Here is a 16797-nt window from a genome sequence, read left to right as displayed (position 1 = left end):
CCATGACTGCTGTCCAAAGAAGCTGATAAATTTGAGATTTGTCTGTTGCTTTTGATGGAGTTATTTATCGTAACTGTTAATCATGGAATCATTCAAAACACAGTAACTTCTAACCTGCATCAAGGTCTGTGTTATTACTAAGACAAGGATCTTTACACAAAGAGATCCAAAAATTAAAAGTTAGAGTCAAGCTTCCACAAACAGAATATTCTTTTAAAAGTTACAGACCTTTTGCAGAACATTAAGTGGAGTTTAAAAGTGGTATAGGATTCAAGGGGTACTTACACTCTTTTTGCAATGTGGATTTAAATTTATATATATATATATTATTTTTTTTTCCCATTTGTATGTTTTCAAGGCTAGTTAGCAAAAGACTTGCTATCAAACACCAAAATAATTTAATTTCATTTATTACATTCTTTTCCTGGTATCCTTTTTGAAAAGTTGCCAAGCTTCCCTACACAAATGTGTTCCTTACACAAATGTAATTTTTGAAAAAGAGAAAATGATCACAACTTCAGCAGAAAATCTTGCACATTTAGTTTGAGTACACATTTTTCTGATAAAGACTTACCACACCCCACCAAAGGGCATCAGCATAGCTGGAGAAACCTGTCTTTCCATCCTCATCAACTGCATCCTTCTCAGCAAGATAAACAAAATAGGATGAAAAGATTAATCCCAAGAATCCAATGTACAACGTAGTTATAAGTTCCTATTAAAATAGAAAATAAATGAGTACATAATGTTTAAATCATATATTATCTATTAAAAAACATTATAAATACCTGTTTGGGTTTTTTTGTTGTTGTTTGTTTTTTGTTTTGTTTTGCTTTGGTTTGTTTGCATCATGATAGAAAAATTAATAAGTTTCATTTCAGGTATGAAATCTGCTTCCAGTAAAACATGTAAGCAAATGTTTTGTTTTCTATTTATGTTAGATTGAAAAAGCAAGCAGAAGCCACCATTTACACAGTCATTTGTACTGCTAAATGTAGGGCAGGACATCTGTCCTGTTTCATGTCCTTTAAATAGGGTTGAATGGGAATTGTTCCATTTAATTGTCCACTCAGAATACCAAATGTTAATACATTTTAAAAATAGTAAAGCACTGCTTTAGAAATGCACTTTATGAACAGTATGATAAAATAACTGTTATGAATCGAAGGCCGTGTTCTTCTGATTGTGACCACATCTAAGAAAGCAACTTGTACATCCTATACTTTGATTGCTTAAGACTGACCATAAGACTGACTTGTTGCATTTATCAGTGTTAGCCTAAGAAACAATACAGTAAGTTAGGTAGACATTCCCCATACTTCAGAAATGAAAAAAAATAAAAAAGTATCTTCCAGAGCATGTATTGATCACTATATTTTTTCCATACTTTTTTCTAATGATAATGGCATGCTGTGTACTTGCAGATAACACCCCATTGCTGTGAAAAGCTCCTTCTTTTTACTTTTAATAGTTGAAAGTATTTAGCTTTCTCTGATTTTTCACAACTCTTTTATTTGACTACACAATGTTTTTCCAATGCAAGAGGAAACTGTTTAACACCTGAGACTGTATGTTCAGTGATCCATAGAAAACTACAATGGAAATGGAGACTAGTTCTTGTTCCTTGCCTACAAAGAAAACACCCCACTTTCATTCTACCATTTCTTCAGTGTGTTAGTGGGTGATCTGCTTTGACACGTTCTACAGATCTGTAGAGTTTTATATATCATCACAGACACTTTGGATTCACAGAACTTCAGGTACATTTATTTATAATTCACTTCAAGTTTTTGTGTTTTCATTTAGGTTTTTTGTTGTTGTTGTGGTTTTTTTGCTTGTTTGTTTTTTGTTTTTTGTTTTTTTTTTCTCTTCAAACCGTTGAACTTGTATTTGTGACATTTAAGACTTAGGTTATATTTTGGAGACGGTATTTCAAGATTCTTGACTAAAAATTTGAATACCCATGGAAGAAGGGTATTCTCAAACACCTCTGTCAGTAAAATTAGGAAAAGTTGAGAACATATATTTGGATTCCAGTTCTGCCCTAGTTAGATATCTAGGCAATGTGACCACAGTAAATGAAGACTACACAGTCTTAGAGCATTAAAATTCATCCTGTTGTACAAGACAAAAGTAGACTTTATGCTAAAGCATTTTTAAAAGATTATTTTAAATCAAGACCTCAATGTGCATCAATGGCTTCATAAGGGCATAAAATTTCCTACACTACTGGGGAAAAAATAAAAGGAATTAAAGTAACATAACATGATTCTTTTGGATTAAGTACTTCACATTCTCTGCCCCAGAACACTTAAAAAAAAAAAAAAAAAGCAATTGTCTACCTACAGAATGAAGCAAATGAAAGAATGTCCGTGGAAATCTATAATTATTTGTCAATATCTGAAGAAGAAATCTACACTCATAAAGAGCAGGTTAAAGAACCACCCTTAGAAGTCTGATGTAAAAATTTATAGCACAGTAGTAGCCCTCCAAGGTATGGTATTTATGCAATTTAAAGGCTATTGATAAAACTTTATTATCATGTTCATATAGATGTCAGCTCCATAAAACATCAAAAAGAATTATTCAACCAGTCATTTTAAAAGTCTGAACTAAAACATTTAAGCTTTTCAACTTTAGTGAATGTTCATACAGAATAACTGTTTCCAAACTTTGGCAGACAAAGAACTGTTTACAGCCATGTTTACCTCTGTGTTTAACTGCCTATCTGCTTAAAACATTGCTTTCCTGTTATATTATCACAACATAGTATGATTATTTATAGAATGAATTAGAAAACTCCTTATTCAGACAGAAAAGAACAATTTAAATAACTTTTTGTTCAATCAAAGTATTTCCACTTGTACTTTTTTTTTTTTTTTTTTTTTCCACAGAACAACCAATATAGGATGTGAAGACAGTGGACAGTGTTTGCAATATGAAAGACAGCCCACATAACTGAATATAATAAGTTATACTGAAGAACAAGATCAAAGAGTATAGCAATTAATTTCAAAAAAAATGCTGATGCCGATGCACTGCTAACCACTGACCTGAAGTAAAGAATAGTGTTCTCATTTTAAAAGTAGAAACGCATGATGGTCTTTTAAAGTATTTTTCCTCTTGCAAGAACTTGCAAGAATTTAAACCAGACTATGATTTTAAGTCCATAAAAAGATATACTGGAGTAAACAAAAGGCAGGGGATCTTTAAAGATCTAGTACCTGACGATGTATGAAAACAACTGATCCTAGTAGTCTCCAGGTGCCTCCCTGCCGATCTACATGAAGCATGCGAAGTATCTGGAGAAACCGGATTCCCCTGTAAGAAAAACAGGACATTAAATTGAAACAGTGATTGAGGTCAGTACTTTTGTGCCTATACAGAATTGACTATGTTCACTAACATACAGCCAAATTAAGACAAAGGCATTGACCCCAGTAAGATTGCATCTTAGACTTGAGGAAGTCTCAGTAGACAATATGTTGAGATCTCATTACATTGTGTGCAAATATATTCAGAAATATAGACTTGTACAACAATTAAAAAAAAAAAAAGAGGCAAGAAATTTCTAAAATATATACTTTCAAACTTGAAGGAAACTTAACATTGTTTACCTGAATATGATTCTCAAATGTTTCTTTCCAAGAAAACCAGTGCTTCAAACTTTACTAATATAAATATGAGAAAATATTTTCCTCTAGTTGCCAAAAGCAGAATGTGAACTAAACATGTTCTACTACTGAAGTCCTTCGTGTTAAGTAATAGAAACCATCTAACTGGAAATAGATAGGTGATTTTAGGACAATAACTGAAGCATAAACTTTGAACATTTTCAGCTAAAGAAAAATAATTATCAGTATGGGTCTTCAATAAATCTATTCAATGAAAATATTTCCTTCTACTGACCCTTTTTGCAATGAACTTCATTTTCCTGCCCTTGTTTTACTATCTTATCATTGAAACAAAACAGTGAATAGTAGAAAAGGATGTTGAATTCACCTATCTGAAAATTTTTCACTATAGTATTTTACCTCTGCTATCCCCATTTATTATTACTGTTTTTTAGTTCAGTCATCTTATTTCAATCCCACTTTAGCTGCATTCTTCCAGGCTACATCAACTGGCAAGATCCTCAGCATGATGCTTTCCTTCAGTCAGTGGTGTTATTCAGACAGAGAAGGCATACTGTATTCTGAATGATCCAACATTTCCTTTAGTCACAAAGCAAGTTTTTCTGAGCTTTCACAGTTGCCAATCAGATGATCAAATTCTTGTCTTTTATGTTGGAAGAAGACAATAATACTGACTACCAAATGACGTATAAATGATTGAGTACACTTTGTTTTATTTCTTTGATATGCCATTAGAATTATAGTTTTAATTATCTCAGAAACTTTAAAATAACCACTTAAAACCTGATAATTAAAACATGAGTCAACGAAGAATTACAAGACTACCAAATGTGTGTACCAGTGGACTTATGTCATTGATTGCTGATGTTGGAACAGGTGAGTCACACATAGCTCTCCTGTATAATTGTTAGACACTCTTTTGATGCTTGACCCAATGGCAGTTCTCGATTTTCCTGTCTCTGTTGTATCTAAGATGTTAAGGTCTATTATGTTACTATAAGCCAAGTTCTGACATGCGTGTTACAGGCACGGAAAGTTTCACAAGTATAGATTTAAAAAAGTAAAATAGTGAAGGCAAAACTCTAGTTACACAGCCTCTGAATATGCACACCCCATTTCCTTTCCTCTGAAAAGAAAAAAGAAATTGAGGAGCGGCTGAGGGAACTGGGGTTGTTCAGTCTGGAGAAGAGGAGGTTCAGGGGAGACCTGATTGCTCTCTACAGCTACCTGAAAGGAGGTTGTGGGGAGCTGGGGGTCGGTCTCTTCTCACAGATAACTAGCGATAGGACAAGAGGGAATGGCCTCAAGTTGCTCCAGGGGAGGTTCAGGTTGGAAATGAGGAGACATTTCTTCTCAGAAAGAGTAGTCAGGCATTGGAATGGGTTGCCCAGGGAGGTGGTGGAGTCACCTTCACTGGGGGTGTTTAAGGAAAGGTTGGACGTGGTGCTTAGGGACATGGTTTAGTGGGTGACATTGGTGGTTGGGGGATGGTTGGGCTAGAAGGTATTTGGAGGTCTCTTCTAACCTTAATGATTCTATGATTCTATGTTTCCTTCTTAATTCCAAAACAGCTACTTGCATCACAGAATGCATTGTCAGAAAACCTATCAGACTGAGACTTGCCTGTCCCAGATAGTTTTTCAATGGGGCAATAACATCACTGCAGAGATATCTCTGGTAGAAAGCATCCTGAGTTGTAGGACAGTGACTGTATAATTTAACATCAGGAAAGGACATACATACTGAACCCAAAGCCAACTGGGTTCGTAAATAAATACACAGAAGGCGTTTTCATTAAAGCCCTTCCTACACAGTTTGTTAAATACAACAAAATCCTTAAAATTTTCACATTTACCCTCCTCTTCTCCTGTGTGGATTTTATTGTCACGTAAAGATTAATGTTCTATGGTAACAGAATACTTTAAAAAACACCTTATACATATAGTTCCCTTTACTGTTTTTCTACACAGCTAGATTAGTGTAGATAAATCCCAGTGATCAGACTGCAGGGGAAATCAGAGGTTTGTAACAGAAAATGCAGTACATCTTGCAAGTTAACTTAGAAAGAGTGGGAAGTATACCTACTCCACTTATCATTTCCTTTCTTCTATTTACTCAGTTTACTTCCCTGAACAAGCCTGCAGTACTTAATGCAAGCTGAACAAACACACTAGACATCAAATGTTTCTGGTTCATGTATGGTATGAGTTACTTGCGCCAAACAAATCCACCAAAGCATAATTAGAGTTTAAACAAAGTAATTACTCATATTTATAAAGTACTGAGTTAAGTGCTATCTGGATTACTTCTTAAATAAACTGATGTTCATTAATGTTCTTTTGTCTAACATAGAGAAATGTTTGATGTTTTACATAGAATGTAATGTTTCTTTAGTTGTTTCCTCTTGGCTTTGGCATTCACACCATTCTTCATATGCCTTGTTTCTGCACTCCTGTTACCCAAGCAGTGAGCAAACAATAATGCATCTTCCACTGCCCAGTGTTTCATTATAACAACTTTTCCTAAACTAGATTTATATCTGTGTGGCTGTGAAGAGCTGCAAGTCACTAGAAGAACATACCTTATTGCTGAGGTGGCAAACACCTGCCCATTAGATCCTATGCTCAGAACAATAATCGAGGCTATTACCACAATTAGATCTGTTAAAAAAAAATTAAAAAAATGAAAGAGTGTATTAAATGTTAGCTCTCAGCACTGAAACACACAATGAATAAATGAATATAGTCTGAGGAAAGAACTTCAAAAAAGAAATGAAGTTAGCTGAAATTTGGTGGGCAGTAAGTTAATGTAATAATTTCAAACACACTCTCCCCCGCCCCCCCCCCCCCAAAAAAAAAAGAGAGAGAGAGAAGAAAAAGAGCAAAAGAGCAAAAGAAAGAGCGAAAGAAAGAACAGCTACAGGTTCTTCCATAATTAATTTAATAACAGAAGTTTTAATGATTCTGACAGAACAAATCAGGCAGCTTTACATGAAAACAATAAAGGAAAAGTCATATTTACACCATAGAAATGAATCCATGTTTTGTCTCAGGGCTCTTGACTTAAGAGGGAAAGCAAGGATTTGTTTCCACCATTTATGAAAAGCATGCAGACAGGTGTCACAAGCAGATACACAAACTTGTAGTTTAAAAATTATATTAAAGCTGTAAAGCCAATATTTCAAAGTTTACAGAACTGTCAGAACAAAGGTTGAACAAAAAGAGTCGGAGCTGTTGTTGGTTTACTTTGTGATACAGTCTTTAATGTATGAAAAAAATGATAATTGTTCCCACAGTTCTCATTTTTTCCCACAACTCCACAGTTTACACACTTCCAGCATCATACAATGCAAATGACGGATTGTGTTCACAGCATCAACAACCTTTAAACATTTTCTGTTTTCCTAATTCAGTGAACAGGTTTATTGAATCCTACTCTGTCATTATTCTGAAAGGACATTTTTCTAATTTCCTCATGAGCATTTCTGTGGTACTCCCCTTCAGAGAATCTAAGTGCTTCCCTTTCTAATTCTGACTAGAAAATAAAGGATAGTATTATAAATGGGAAGCAAATGTGCATAGAATAAGGAAAAATTTGGGCAAATTTTCCTTGCCAAGTTGAAACAAGCAGTACCTTATTCTTCAGAGCACTTACCATTATATAGCACTTCAAAAATAACAGTGCCTACTGACTTCACTTGCAGCTGTGAGAACTCAGAACCTCTGTAACCTGACTTCAAAGCTTTCATTTGGACATCCAGAAAATGAGGTACACTTGTGAAAACTGATTTAAATGACTGCCACAGAGTTTCCATGTGATGCCTAGGCAAGTTGTAGGATAGAATCCAACATCAGAGGCAACAACACTTTTTTCGCTCTTCCTTAAATATTCTCTTGCCTCGTTCACAACCATATAGCTGCTGCAACACATATTGCAGCAGTTCTACAACCAACGGTATCTTTCATTCTGACTCAGATTATTTTCAGAATCAGTCTGATTTACTGTAAATCCAGATTCCTACCTAAGAAATCAGGTAATTAAAGACTCTACTACAATAATTGTACATTTATGAATAAGTACAGGGAGGAGTAAATTAAAGTTACAGAAAGAGCTTCCATTCTGAGATAATCTAAATTTTGATTATCTGACCTTCCATTTTCTGTATTGTTCCTTTATCATGTATGCGTGTGAACACGTATTTGTAAACACATGGATTTTAGGGAGGGCCTTTTTTTTTTTTCCCCATATTACATTGCACTTTAATGCAGAACTTTTCTCTAGAATAAATGTTTCACCAGATGTCTTTACTAAAATATCAAACATATAGATACTTATCTGATGACCAGCAATTAAAGAAGAAAAGACTGACACTTTCAAAATATTTTTCAATCAAGTAGTGACAGCAATACAGATTTTTCATTTTTTCTTTCAATTTTTAATAAGTGTCTCCTACATGGTACAGACGTTCCAATTATTTCCTCCAAACCTGTTTTACTATCTCTACTTCTCTGTTTCTCATACTAATCCCACTTCACTGGTTCAAACAGCCCTGTTTTACACTCCAGGTCTACAGCATATCCTTCTGCCCTTACACTGCCACCTTTAAATCTCATGTATTTTCAGACCCAACGTCCTTCCCCCAAACATTCTGCTGGCTTGTGAGTCTTTTTATACTTCCTTGTCCCAGATCTTGACATCAGTATCCATCCTCCTGTCCTTTCCTCCTGTGTGTTCCAGTCCATTCCTCCTACCCAGCCACTACACTTTGGTATTTGAGCCCAGTATTATCCTTTTCCATGTGCCTTCAAAAGTTTCAGGAAGACCACTCTTAAACCAAAATCAATTTATTTTCTACTCCTAGCCCCAGCTCTGCTGCTCAGAGAAACCTGAAATTTGAATTGTGCAGGTGAACCTTTGAAGAATATAAGATCATTCCCTAGCAGGGTATTTTAAGCATTAAGAAGCCACATTTTTTTTTTCAAAGGCTTATTAGTTAGCATAGAGTTGAATTTCAGGGATAATCAAAAACCTATTTTCTCATTGTCAAGTATCTGCTTCAAAGTTTGGAAGTAGTAGAACTTCTGTATGAGAAGTAACCAGAATTACTTTTTTTTTTTTTTAGAAACAACTTCAATATTTTGCATTAAATGCCTCCACAAAACTCAGACTGAAGCACTTACTTGGCATAGAAAATGTCTGGATAAAAGACCATCGTTTATTTAAATAACTTCAACTATAACAATCATTAGTAGTTGGATTAACATTACATGAATATTTATATTAGTTTCCAAATGAAGAAATGTCAGGAAACCTTTGTAATTTCTAAAAATTGAATTCCAGTAATTTAGGAACAACAGTATAACCTTCTCAAACATTCTACCTACCTACATTTGCAAACATGGCTGCATGAGGTACATGCATGGTACATGAGGTGGAGAGAGACAAAAACGACACAGCAACTTCTGCATAGCCTGTGCAGTACATATGTAGATAACAGACCTACATAAATCACATAAATCCCTGCAATTTATCATATGTAGTACACAACTTTGAAATTCTAGTTCACAGGTAAGCCTACTGTACCTATGACTAACTCTCATGCTCTAAATCCTTTAGCAAATCCAACCAGCTGCCATTTTTTTTCTAAAATTCAGCTTGCCAGTGAACTATTACTTATTTATACACACAATTCAGGACAGCACATAGCAATACCTATAACACAGCCTACCTGAGTGTTGCTTTTTTTCAAGCAAATTGCTGACCTGTCCTCACAAGTTTACTTACTAGTATAAAATTCTCAGCTTTTTGACTAAAAGCAAATAATCATTTTAAAGTAAAAACAGTAAAACCATTTTATTTTAGGAATTTTTATTTGTATTTTCATTTTTAGTTGCCGAAGTATTTTACAGAATGCAAATATTCCTCAGCCTGGAGATGTGTTATTAGTAGTCTGGAGAGAATATGATGTTCATAAGGACTTATTAAACAGATTATATGCAGATACTTGAATTTGATTTACATGATATTCTTTTTCACTGAATTTTAGTTTTCTGTGGGCATCACACACGTTAAATGAATACACTGTAGCTAGAACATACCAAGTGCTTATGCTTTTTCAGAGCTCTATCATAACCAATTAAAGGTGCTCATAAATACAGTCCTTTGCTTAAGGACAATAAGAGATGGACTCACATATGTGTGCTCAAGTCTTTAATCCAGTAATTTATGTACCTAAATATCTCTTTTCAAACTGCATGGTGTCACAACAAGTACAAGCAGAAGTTAATTCATAAGTTGTTTTTTGTGACATTTTCCACAACAACAACAGAAGGATTAAATAGGTAAAAGGATGTTCTCTTGGTTTTGCATGTGCTTGGTAGCTGTGTTTCATAAAAGCCTGATTAGGCTAGGAGATTCAGAAGCACTTAGCTGCTAACTTAACCCTAAGTAATAGAAAGTAATTTAAGTGTTAAATCAACATTTAGGAAAGATATCAGTATTACTGCTTCTATGATAATACACGAGCACTAGAACTCTTTAAACGTGCTAATTCTGTGAACTAGGGAATGAAGAAGCATGGAGAGACAAAGCGATTTCTCCAGGGATGCTGGGAATTAATTTGATTTGTGTGTCCCAACATTCTTTAATTACAGAATTGTCTTTTCTCAATTACATGTACTCTGTCTTCAAAAAGGAGAAAAATTTGGTTAGCTTTAGAAAACCTACCTAAGAAATACAAAATTCTGATTTAAATGGTAAAGAAGTTACATCAGTTTCCCCTTTAGATTAAATTTTAAAAGAAGACACAAGAAATAATGTGACCTCCTATCTTCATGTTTTATTTCCTGTTATAGAAGTTGCATGCTAACATACTATTTTATCCAGCATGGACTTCAGTAATATTAAGCAAATTTACAAAATAAAATAATTGCTAGCCTTGACTACAGGATCTCTTTCTGGTTATATGCACCATAGAAATTTTTATTAATTCACTGTTGGGGAGAAGGTGGGGAGGGGGAAAACATTACCCAAAATGAACTTTTCAAGAACAAATTCCAGTTTTTGTGTGTACAAAAATACAATAAATTTCTCTGATATCAAAGCAATGTTTATATTTGCTGATGTTAAAATAAATGCTTTCATACTGATTTAAATATAAATTGAATACCTTCACTTTTACATTTTGCTCTTATACTTTCATTTATTTTTCTTGTGTTTGTGTTTTATTCTTATTGTTCTGAAAATGATAGGATGAGTCAGTATGATTCTATCATTCAAGACAAATGTATTTCCCAAATTTATCCACTTGGATTAATATAGACACAGTTCCATCTGTATTTGATATATGAAAGCAAATCTTAGCTTTAAATGTATTTTATTCTTAGGGGAATTTTAAATGTAAAAGTATTACTGTTTGCTTTGAATGCAAAACCAGCTGTAGTCATTCCCAGCATTTATTAACAAAGACACTGTATCTTCTCCAAGGGCTACACAAACCTTAATGTTTACTACAGTAAATGCACAATACTATTATACAGAAATGGTATCAAGTTGAAATCACAGTTGAATGGGACTGACACATTTTCTGCTGCACTTGTGTACTCCAATATACTTACTAAGAACATTTCTTGATTGAAAGAGAAGTCAAGAAGAGGACTAGAAGAAAAAAAATTACCTATAGGGCTCATGTTAGATCACGAAACTAGAACAGCTCTAGAAGCAGCAGCAGAATTTATTTATATGTAATGAAACACTTCTTTCTCAATAACCAAAAATTAAGTACAATATCTCATCACGTTATTCACTACCAACATCCAGATGTACAATAGAACATGTTGTTTTCTAATCTTTTGCATCGAGTTTCATAAAGTTGCAGATGGTTAAGGAACCATCAGCCCATTCTCTCCCCTTTTCACTTCTCCCACTTTAGTCTATTTAAAATCCAATGATGTTGATGTTGAGTTATATAATTCATAGCTCTGCTGGAGTTTATATAAAATCCCAGATACAAAACAAAAAAGCTTATTTTATGATCTAGTGCAATTTTGCCCACATATCACCTTTTATTAATCTATCATTGTTCCACACGTTCTGTTAGCTACCTCTTCCCCTAAACTCTCTCTTACTCTAGAGATGGTAACCACCATTGTCCCTCAAACTGCTTAACTTTAGTATTAGCCAGGGCAATTTTTCCCAAGTTTCCCTTTGCACATTTTCATTTTTTCTCCGATTTGTACTTACCTTTCTGTCTGCTTTCTACATCAAACCTCAGGACAAAAACTTTTTCAATTTTTTTCCCAGTTACACATGTAGATTTAATAAGGATTTCTTCCCTTTATGAATTTTGCCTTTCTTAAGCTGATGGCCTGCCTGTGTCTCACAGACATATGTTAAGTGTTCAGTTTTATCAATCCAAAGTAAAAAAATTGCATAGGCTCACAAATCAGACATATGCTTGAAACATAGCTCAGATCTGCAATATAATCTCTACAGTAGGTGACATCTCTACTTAAAACTGGATGATAATAAGATAAAAATAAAAGATTAAATAAAAGTTAAAATTAAAAAAATAAATAAATAAATCTTACCGATAATCGATATTGGCTTTCTGGCAAAACGTATTCTTCCCTGGAAGCCAACATATTTACTCCTACAGCCTGCAGACCACAATCGGACCACATATTCAGCACCAAAAAACACAACCAGAACTATTTCCTATATAAGAATTAAAAGAACAAAATATCAGGTTTTTTGCGTTTCTTTTGTGTGTGTGTGTGTGTGTGTTTGTTTTGTTTTTAGTTTGCACATATAATTTATTCCTACAACTAATAAAAATAAGCTTGTGGAGATGAAAGAAACACTGCATTAAAAAAGGAATGTGCTTTATGTATTCATATTTTGTATGCATATGCTGGCCAGTATGTTAAAGGGAGATGTAAACTGTTTCTGAATGTGATTTCACATGAATAAAATAACCACTTAAGTTTCATTACATCATTATATTACAGGGAAAAACACAATACTCTTATTTCTTTATTGATCTTTAAAATAAAAAAAAAAAAGGAATGGAGACTCCAAGGATATCATTCCTAAAAATACCAAGTATATGAAACATTGCCACACCCTGAAAAAAAAATATATATATAAATATAAAAACAGAAAGTGTAATGTCAACTTTTGAATATTAAAAAATAGACAACTTATAAAACAAATCAATGATCTATATGTTAATATTTCTTCTCTCTTCAGCACGTAATATTGCTTCCGTTTATTACAAAGCAGTTATGCATAGCCATGAGTCAGTATACTTCAAAATACTTCTAAAGAAAACAGTAGAGGATCACAACATGGATGGATTTGTTGAGATCTTTGTTCCTTCCTTCCTTATTTTCCTCCACCATTGCCATATGTTACCACAACCAAAACACAGCTTCTAGGATTTGTTCCAACCCAAACTTTATCCAGTAACTCAGAGTCACGAAACACCTACTATATAAATTAAAGCTTTGGAAAATATTTTTGTTTTAACTTAAATATGTTTGCAATCTGCACCTGGGGAAATCTAAAGCACCCCTAGAGTGAACACACTTAAATCACAAATGCCACTGAATAACAATGCTGACATATCTTTAGAACTGATGCTCTGAATGGCTGAAAAGACACCAAAATATTTCAAAGCTAGTAAACAGGTAAGAAAAAACTCTACACTAATATACAAACCCTAACTCCAGTTCTGTTTTTTGACAAAGTTAAGGTTAGCATTTCTGTATTCACTTCTACCTCCTTGTTTTGCCTGGAATGAGAAGCAAGAAAATCTGTACAATCTTTCCTCTGTTCGCATGGTACTTTCAGCTTGACTAAAACCAAGGATTAGTAAAAAGCTAAGAAAGTTTACAGCACAGTTTCAAGTCAGAAGCACAAAAAAAAAAAAATACACAGCAAATTGGCTCCCAGTTTACTGAAACTTAAGATTTTCCAGAAGTTTTTTTTAGTAATATATTACCTAGAGTTTCTACAAGTGATACTTCTAAGATTGTGTTGTGTCTGAAATCTAAATGCAAAAACTTATTTGATCGTAACAGTCAAAGCACATTTTAAGAATAATATTCAAAGGAAAATAATTCTTGCATTTCAGGGATCTTGCAAACAGCTTTCTCATTGATTAAATTGCTTACATTTTTAGCAGGTTCCTGATATCATCACTCAGTAGCATTTGGTTTCAAGTCTCTGATAAAGGATCTCTTATTTGCAGCAAAGGAAGCAAAACATTGTCTATATGGATTTACTGGACAAATGGCACTGAATGGCAGCAGACTGTGAAATCATGAGCTCTTCTTTTTGTATTTAGGCAGAAAGCTAGTACCAAAGCTTGATCTAAGGAGCATTTCTGAAACAAATAGTTCCATATCCTCAACTACAGAACAAAACAGCTGAGCTCCACTGACCTCCCCCTCCGAAATACGAATGCTTAGAGACTTAGAGGAAGAAACAAAAAGCATAGCATATGTGCTTTGGCTGACAGTACTGATATCTTGCCATTTGACAAGGGAAGATTTCCATAGCATTCAAATGAAAACAAAGGTACCATCCAACTGCATCAAAAGCATGCTTCTGCCACTCAGTGGCAGTTTATTACATGTCCCTCCTAACAGATAATACTAACAGCAGTGGAAGAATTATTTCTACAGAAATAGCACATTGGAATTTTTGTGCCAGTCAGGTAAAAAAAATGTGTGGAAAAGAAATAAGCAGATAGTTCCTGAAGCAGCAAAAACTTCCTGGAGTTAGGATATTCCTTGATGATCCTCTAAGGGCACTTTTAAAAGCTGGAACTTACACTGTGTCTGGCCTGAATGTATTTTATTCTCAACACAAACTCCAGAATCTGTGATTTTATTTCAGCTACCAACAAGAAATCATCTCAGTTACATCTGGGAAGCCCTGCTGAAGTCAATAAGGTTGCATCGTACTGTCAATGCAAAGGAAAAATAAATTGTTGTCAGGAAGAAGGATGGAAGAAGAACTTACAGCTTCCATAAATTTGAAATTAATTACTGATGTGAGTTCATTTTGTCCTGGACAGATGTCCACATTACCAAAACCACAGCAATTAACACATTCATTGGCAACCACAGACAGGCCAAAGACCAAAAGAGCACAGAAACTGGATAAACATCACGGCTCTATAGGTGGTCCCTCCAAAAAGAAGGAGGAAGGTTATGAAATTTATTGCTGTTTTGTATACTTCTACTAAAAGATAGAAGACATCCATTTCCAAGACTGTCACGACTGATCAAAGCTCACCTCAAAAAATTCACCTTTACAAAAACCCTAACCTGCCTCCTTTTCCTCCTATACCTGTAAACATTTTTCAACACCTCAAATTTACTGCATTTTGTTTACCTTCTGCTAGAGAAAACAAACAACAGCAATTCTCTAGAAAGTTAGAAAAACTACATGTTCCTACTGAAGTTGCACCAAGAGCTACTGAGAAGTTGTTGTGGACAAAATATGAACCAGAAAAAATAATCTGTAAATTAAATGTACCAACTATGTTCCTGACTGACAACTGCATGTCAGTTTGAGATTTTTCTCCAACTTTTTGAAATTTTCCACTCTTCTTGCTTTCAAGTGATATTATACACACAAGAACCCTGCAAAACTTTATTTAGGATTCCAGCAGTATTTTTGTCCTTCCCTTGCAAATAGTTGTGGAAGAAATACACGACAGGATTCTCAGAAGATTTCATCAAGCTTGAAAGCCATTTGTCATCAACAGAAATCCAGGGATGAATTCTCTAAATCAAAACCAAAAAGAATGAGTAGGAACAAACAGTTACCTCCAAAAATAAGAGCCACATCAGTCTTGATCAAAATATACCTAAGAAATACCCTTGGCTACTTTACTCTGCTTTAAGCGTCAACCTTCCATTTTTTTCAGCAAACCTTCACTGAACTCCTGTGAGGAAAGAAAAGGAAAGCAAAATTGCATGTACTTTGAACCACACCTGTCATAAACTGTCAGGATATTCACCTCAACCCACTGAAGGATCATGAGACACGTACAGAAAAAAACATCATCCTTTGTATGGGGCAGTGAATTTGCTCCAGTCACCACCAGAGGCACAATTTACTGAGAAATGTAACAGTGGAGAAGGTCTTTAGACAGTGCCGTTGTTCGGGTTATCTTCTGGGAAGACCACAGAGTAAGGAAAAAACAGCATGAAATAGATTCTTCTCACTCATTAGTTGCTTCCTGCTTCCTCAAATGGCAAAGGTAATATTAGGGAAAGCATTTGACATGTGGTAATTGCGTATACACTGTTAAGAACTGAAATATAATATAATCACAGATTTTACATTGTGTTTGTACTATCTGAAATCTCTACTGAAATCAGTAGCAGCAATTTCATTATTCTGTACTTTTTCCTGTAGTGTGGAAAAAGCAAAACCATACATTCGTAATATTATTTGCTCAGTTACATGGAATACCTTAAGCTCATCTTTGTTTTGTTTATTATTATTAATAATAATAATAATAATAATTCAAGACACTGCATAAGTCTTTTTTGTTTTGTTTTGTTTTGTTTTTTTCCCATACATGAAATAAATCAAAATTATACAGAATTATGTTTATGTGATTCTGGGCATAATGAATTTTCATAACTATCATTAAATTATTACTAAAAAAAAAAACCAACAGAATAATAAGTTTAAAGGTAAATATGTATGCAAATGACTTCCATCCCTATCTAATTCTAACAGTAAATGTAATTCAAACTCTTGTGGAAAAGCCGTCAACTTTTACCCAAGAATGTCACTGATAATCAAATATAAAAATGCTCACATTAACATAGAAAATCAACATTTTATACATGAATGTGTGTAAATGAAATACACAGCCTGGAATTTACAATACGTTCCAGTACAGCTACGGATAACTGCAAGGGGGGAGCAGGAGAAGGGAAGGAGTTCGGCTGGGGTGATTAAAGTGCACACATGAAAAAGACGAGTATTTTTTCAGCTGCAGCTGTGTTTTATGTGGAGAGCACACACAAGGCTCTCTTCACTTTTTTTTATTGGAATATTTAGGTGCTCGGGTAAAAGGAGGAAGTCGGATGGCTAAATGAATAGTGTGTGCTCACAAAGATTCAATCAAGGA

The 16797-nt window shown here is 34.2% G+C and overlaps 1 protein-coding gene across 5 annotated transcripts in view; it reads right to left on the bottom strand.

Moving 5' to 3' along the window:
- The window catches only part of LOC106030871 (potassium voltage-gated channel subfamily KQT member 1-like), a 529055-nt gene that overhangs the window by 459906 nt on the left and 52352 nt on the right, over positions 1–16797 (bottom strand). For all 5 annotated transcript variants that reach the window (XM_066999747.1, XM_066999764.1, XM_066999755.1 and 2 more), the window contains exons 4-7: positions 12224–12350; positions 6217–6295; positions 3225–3321; positions 575–715 (exon numbers count right to left, since the gene is read on the bottom strand). In XM_066999747.1, coding sequence (XP_066855848.1) covers positions 575–715; positions 3225–3321; positions 6217–6295; positions 12224–12350 — 444 coding nt within the window. The remainder of the gene's footprint in view (positions 1–574; positions 716–3224; positions 3322–6216; positions 6296–12223; positions 12351–16797) is intronic.

This window comes from Anser cygnoides, chromosome 1, assembly GCF_040182565.1.
Source record: "Anser cygnoides isolate HZ-2024a breed goose chromosome 1, Taihu_goose_T2T_genome, whole genome shotgun sequence".
NCBI classification, from domain to species: Eukaryota; Metazoa; Chordata; class Aves; order Anseriformes; family Anatidae; genus Anser; species Anser cygnoides.
This window is presented reverse-complemented; position numbering and strand designations above follow the sequence as displayed.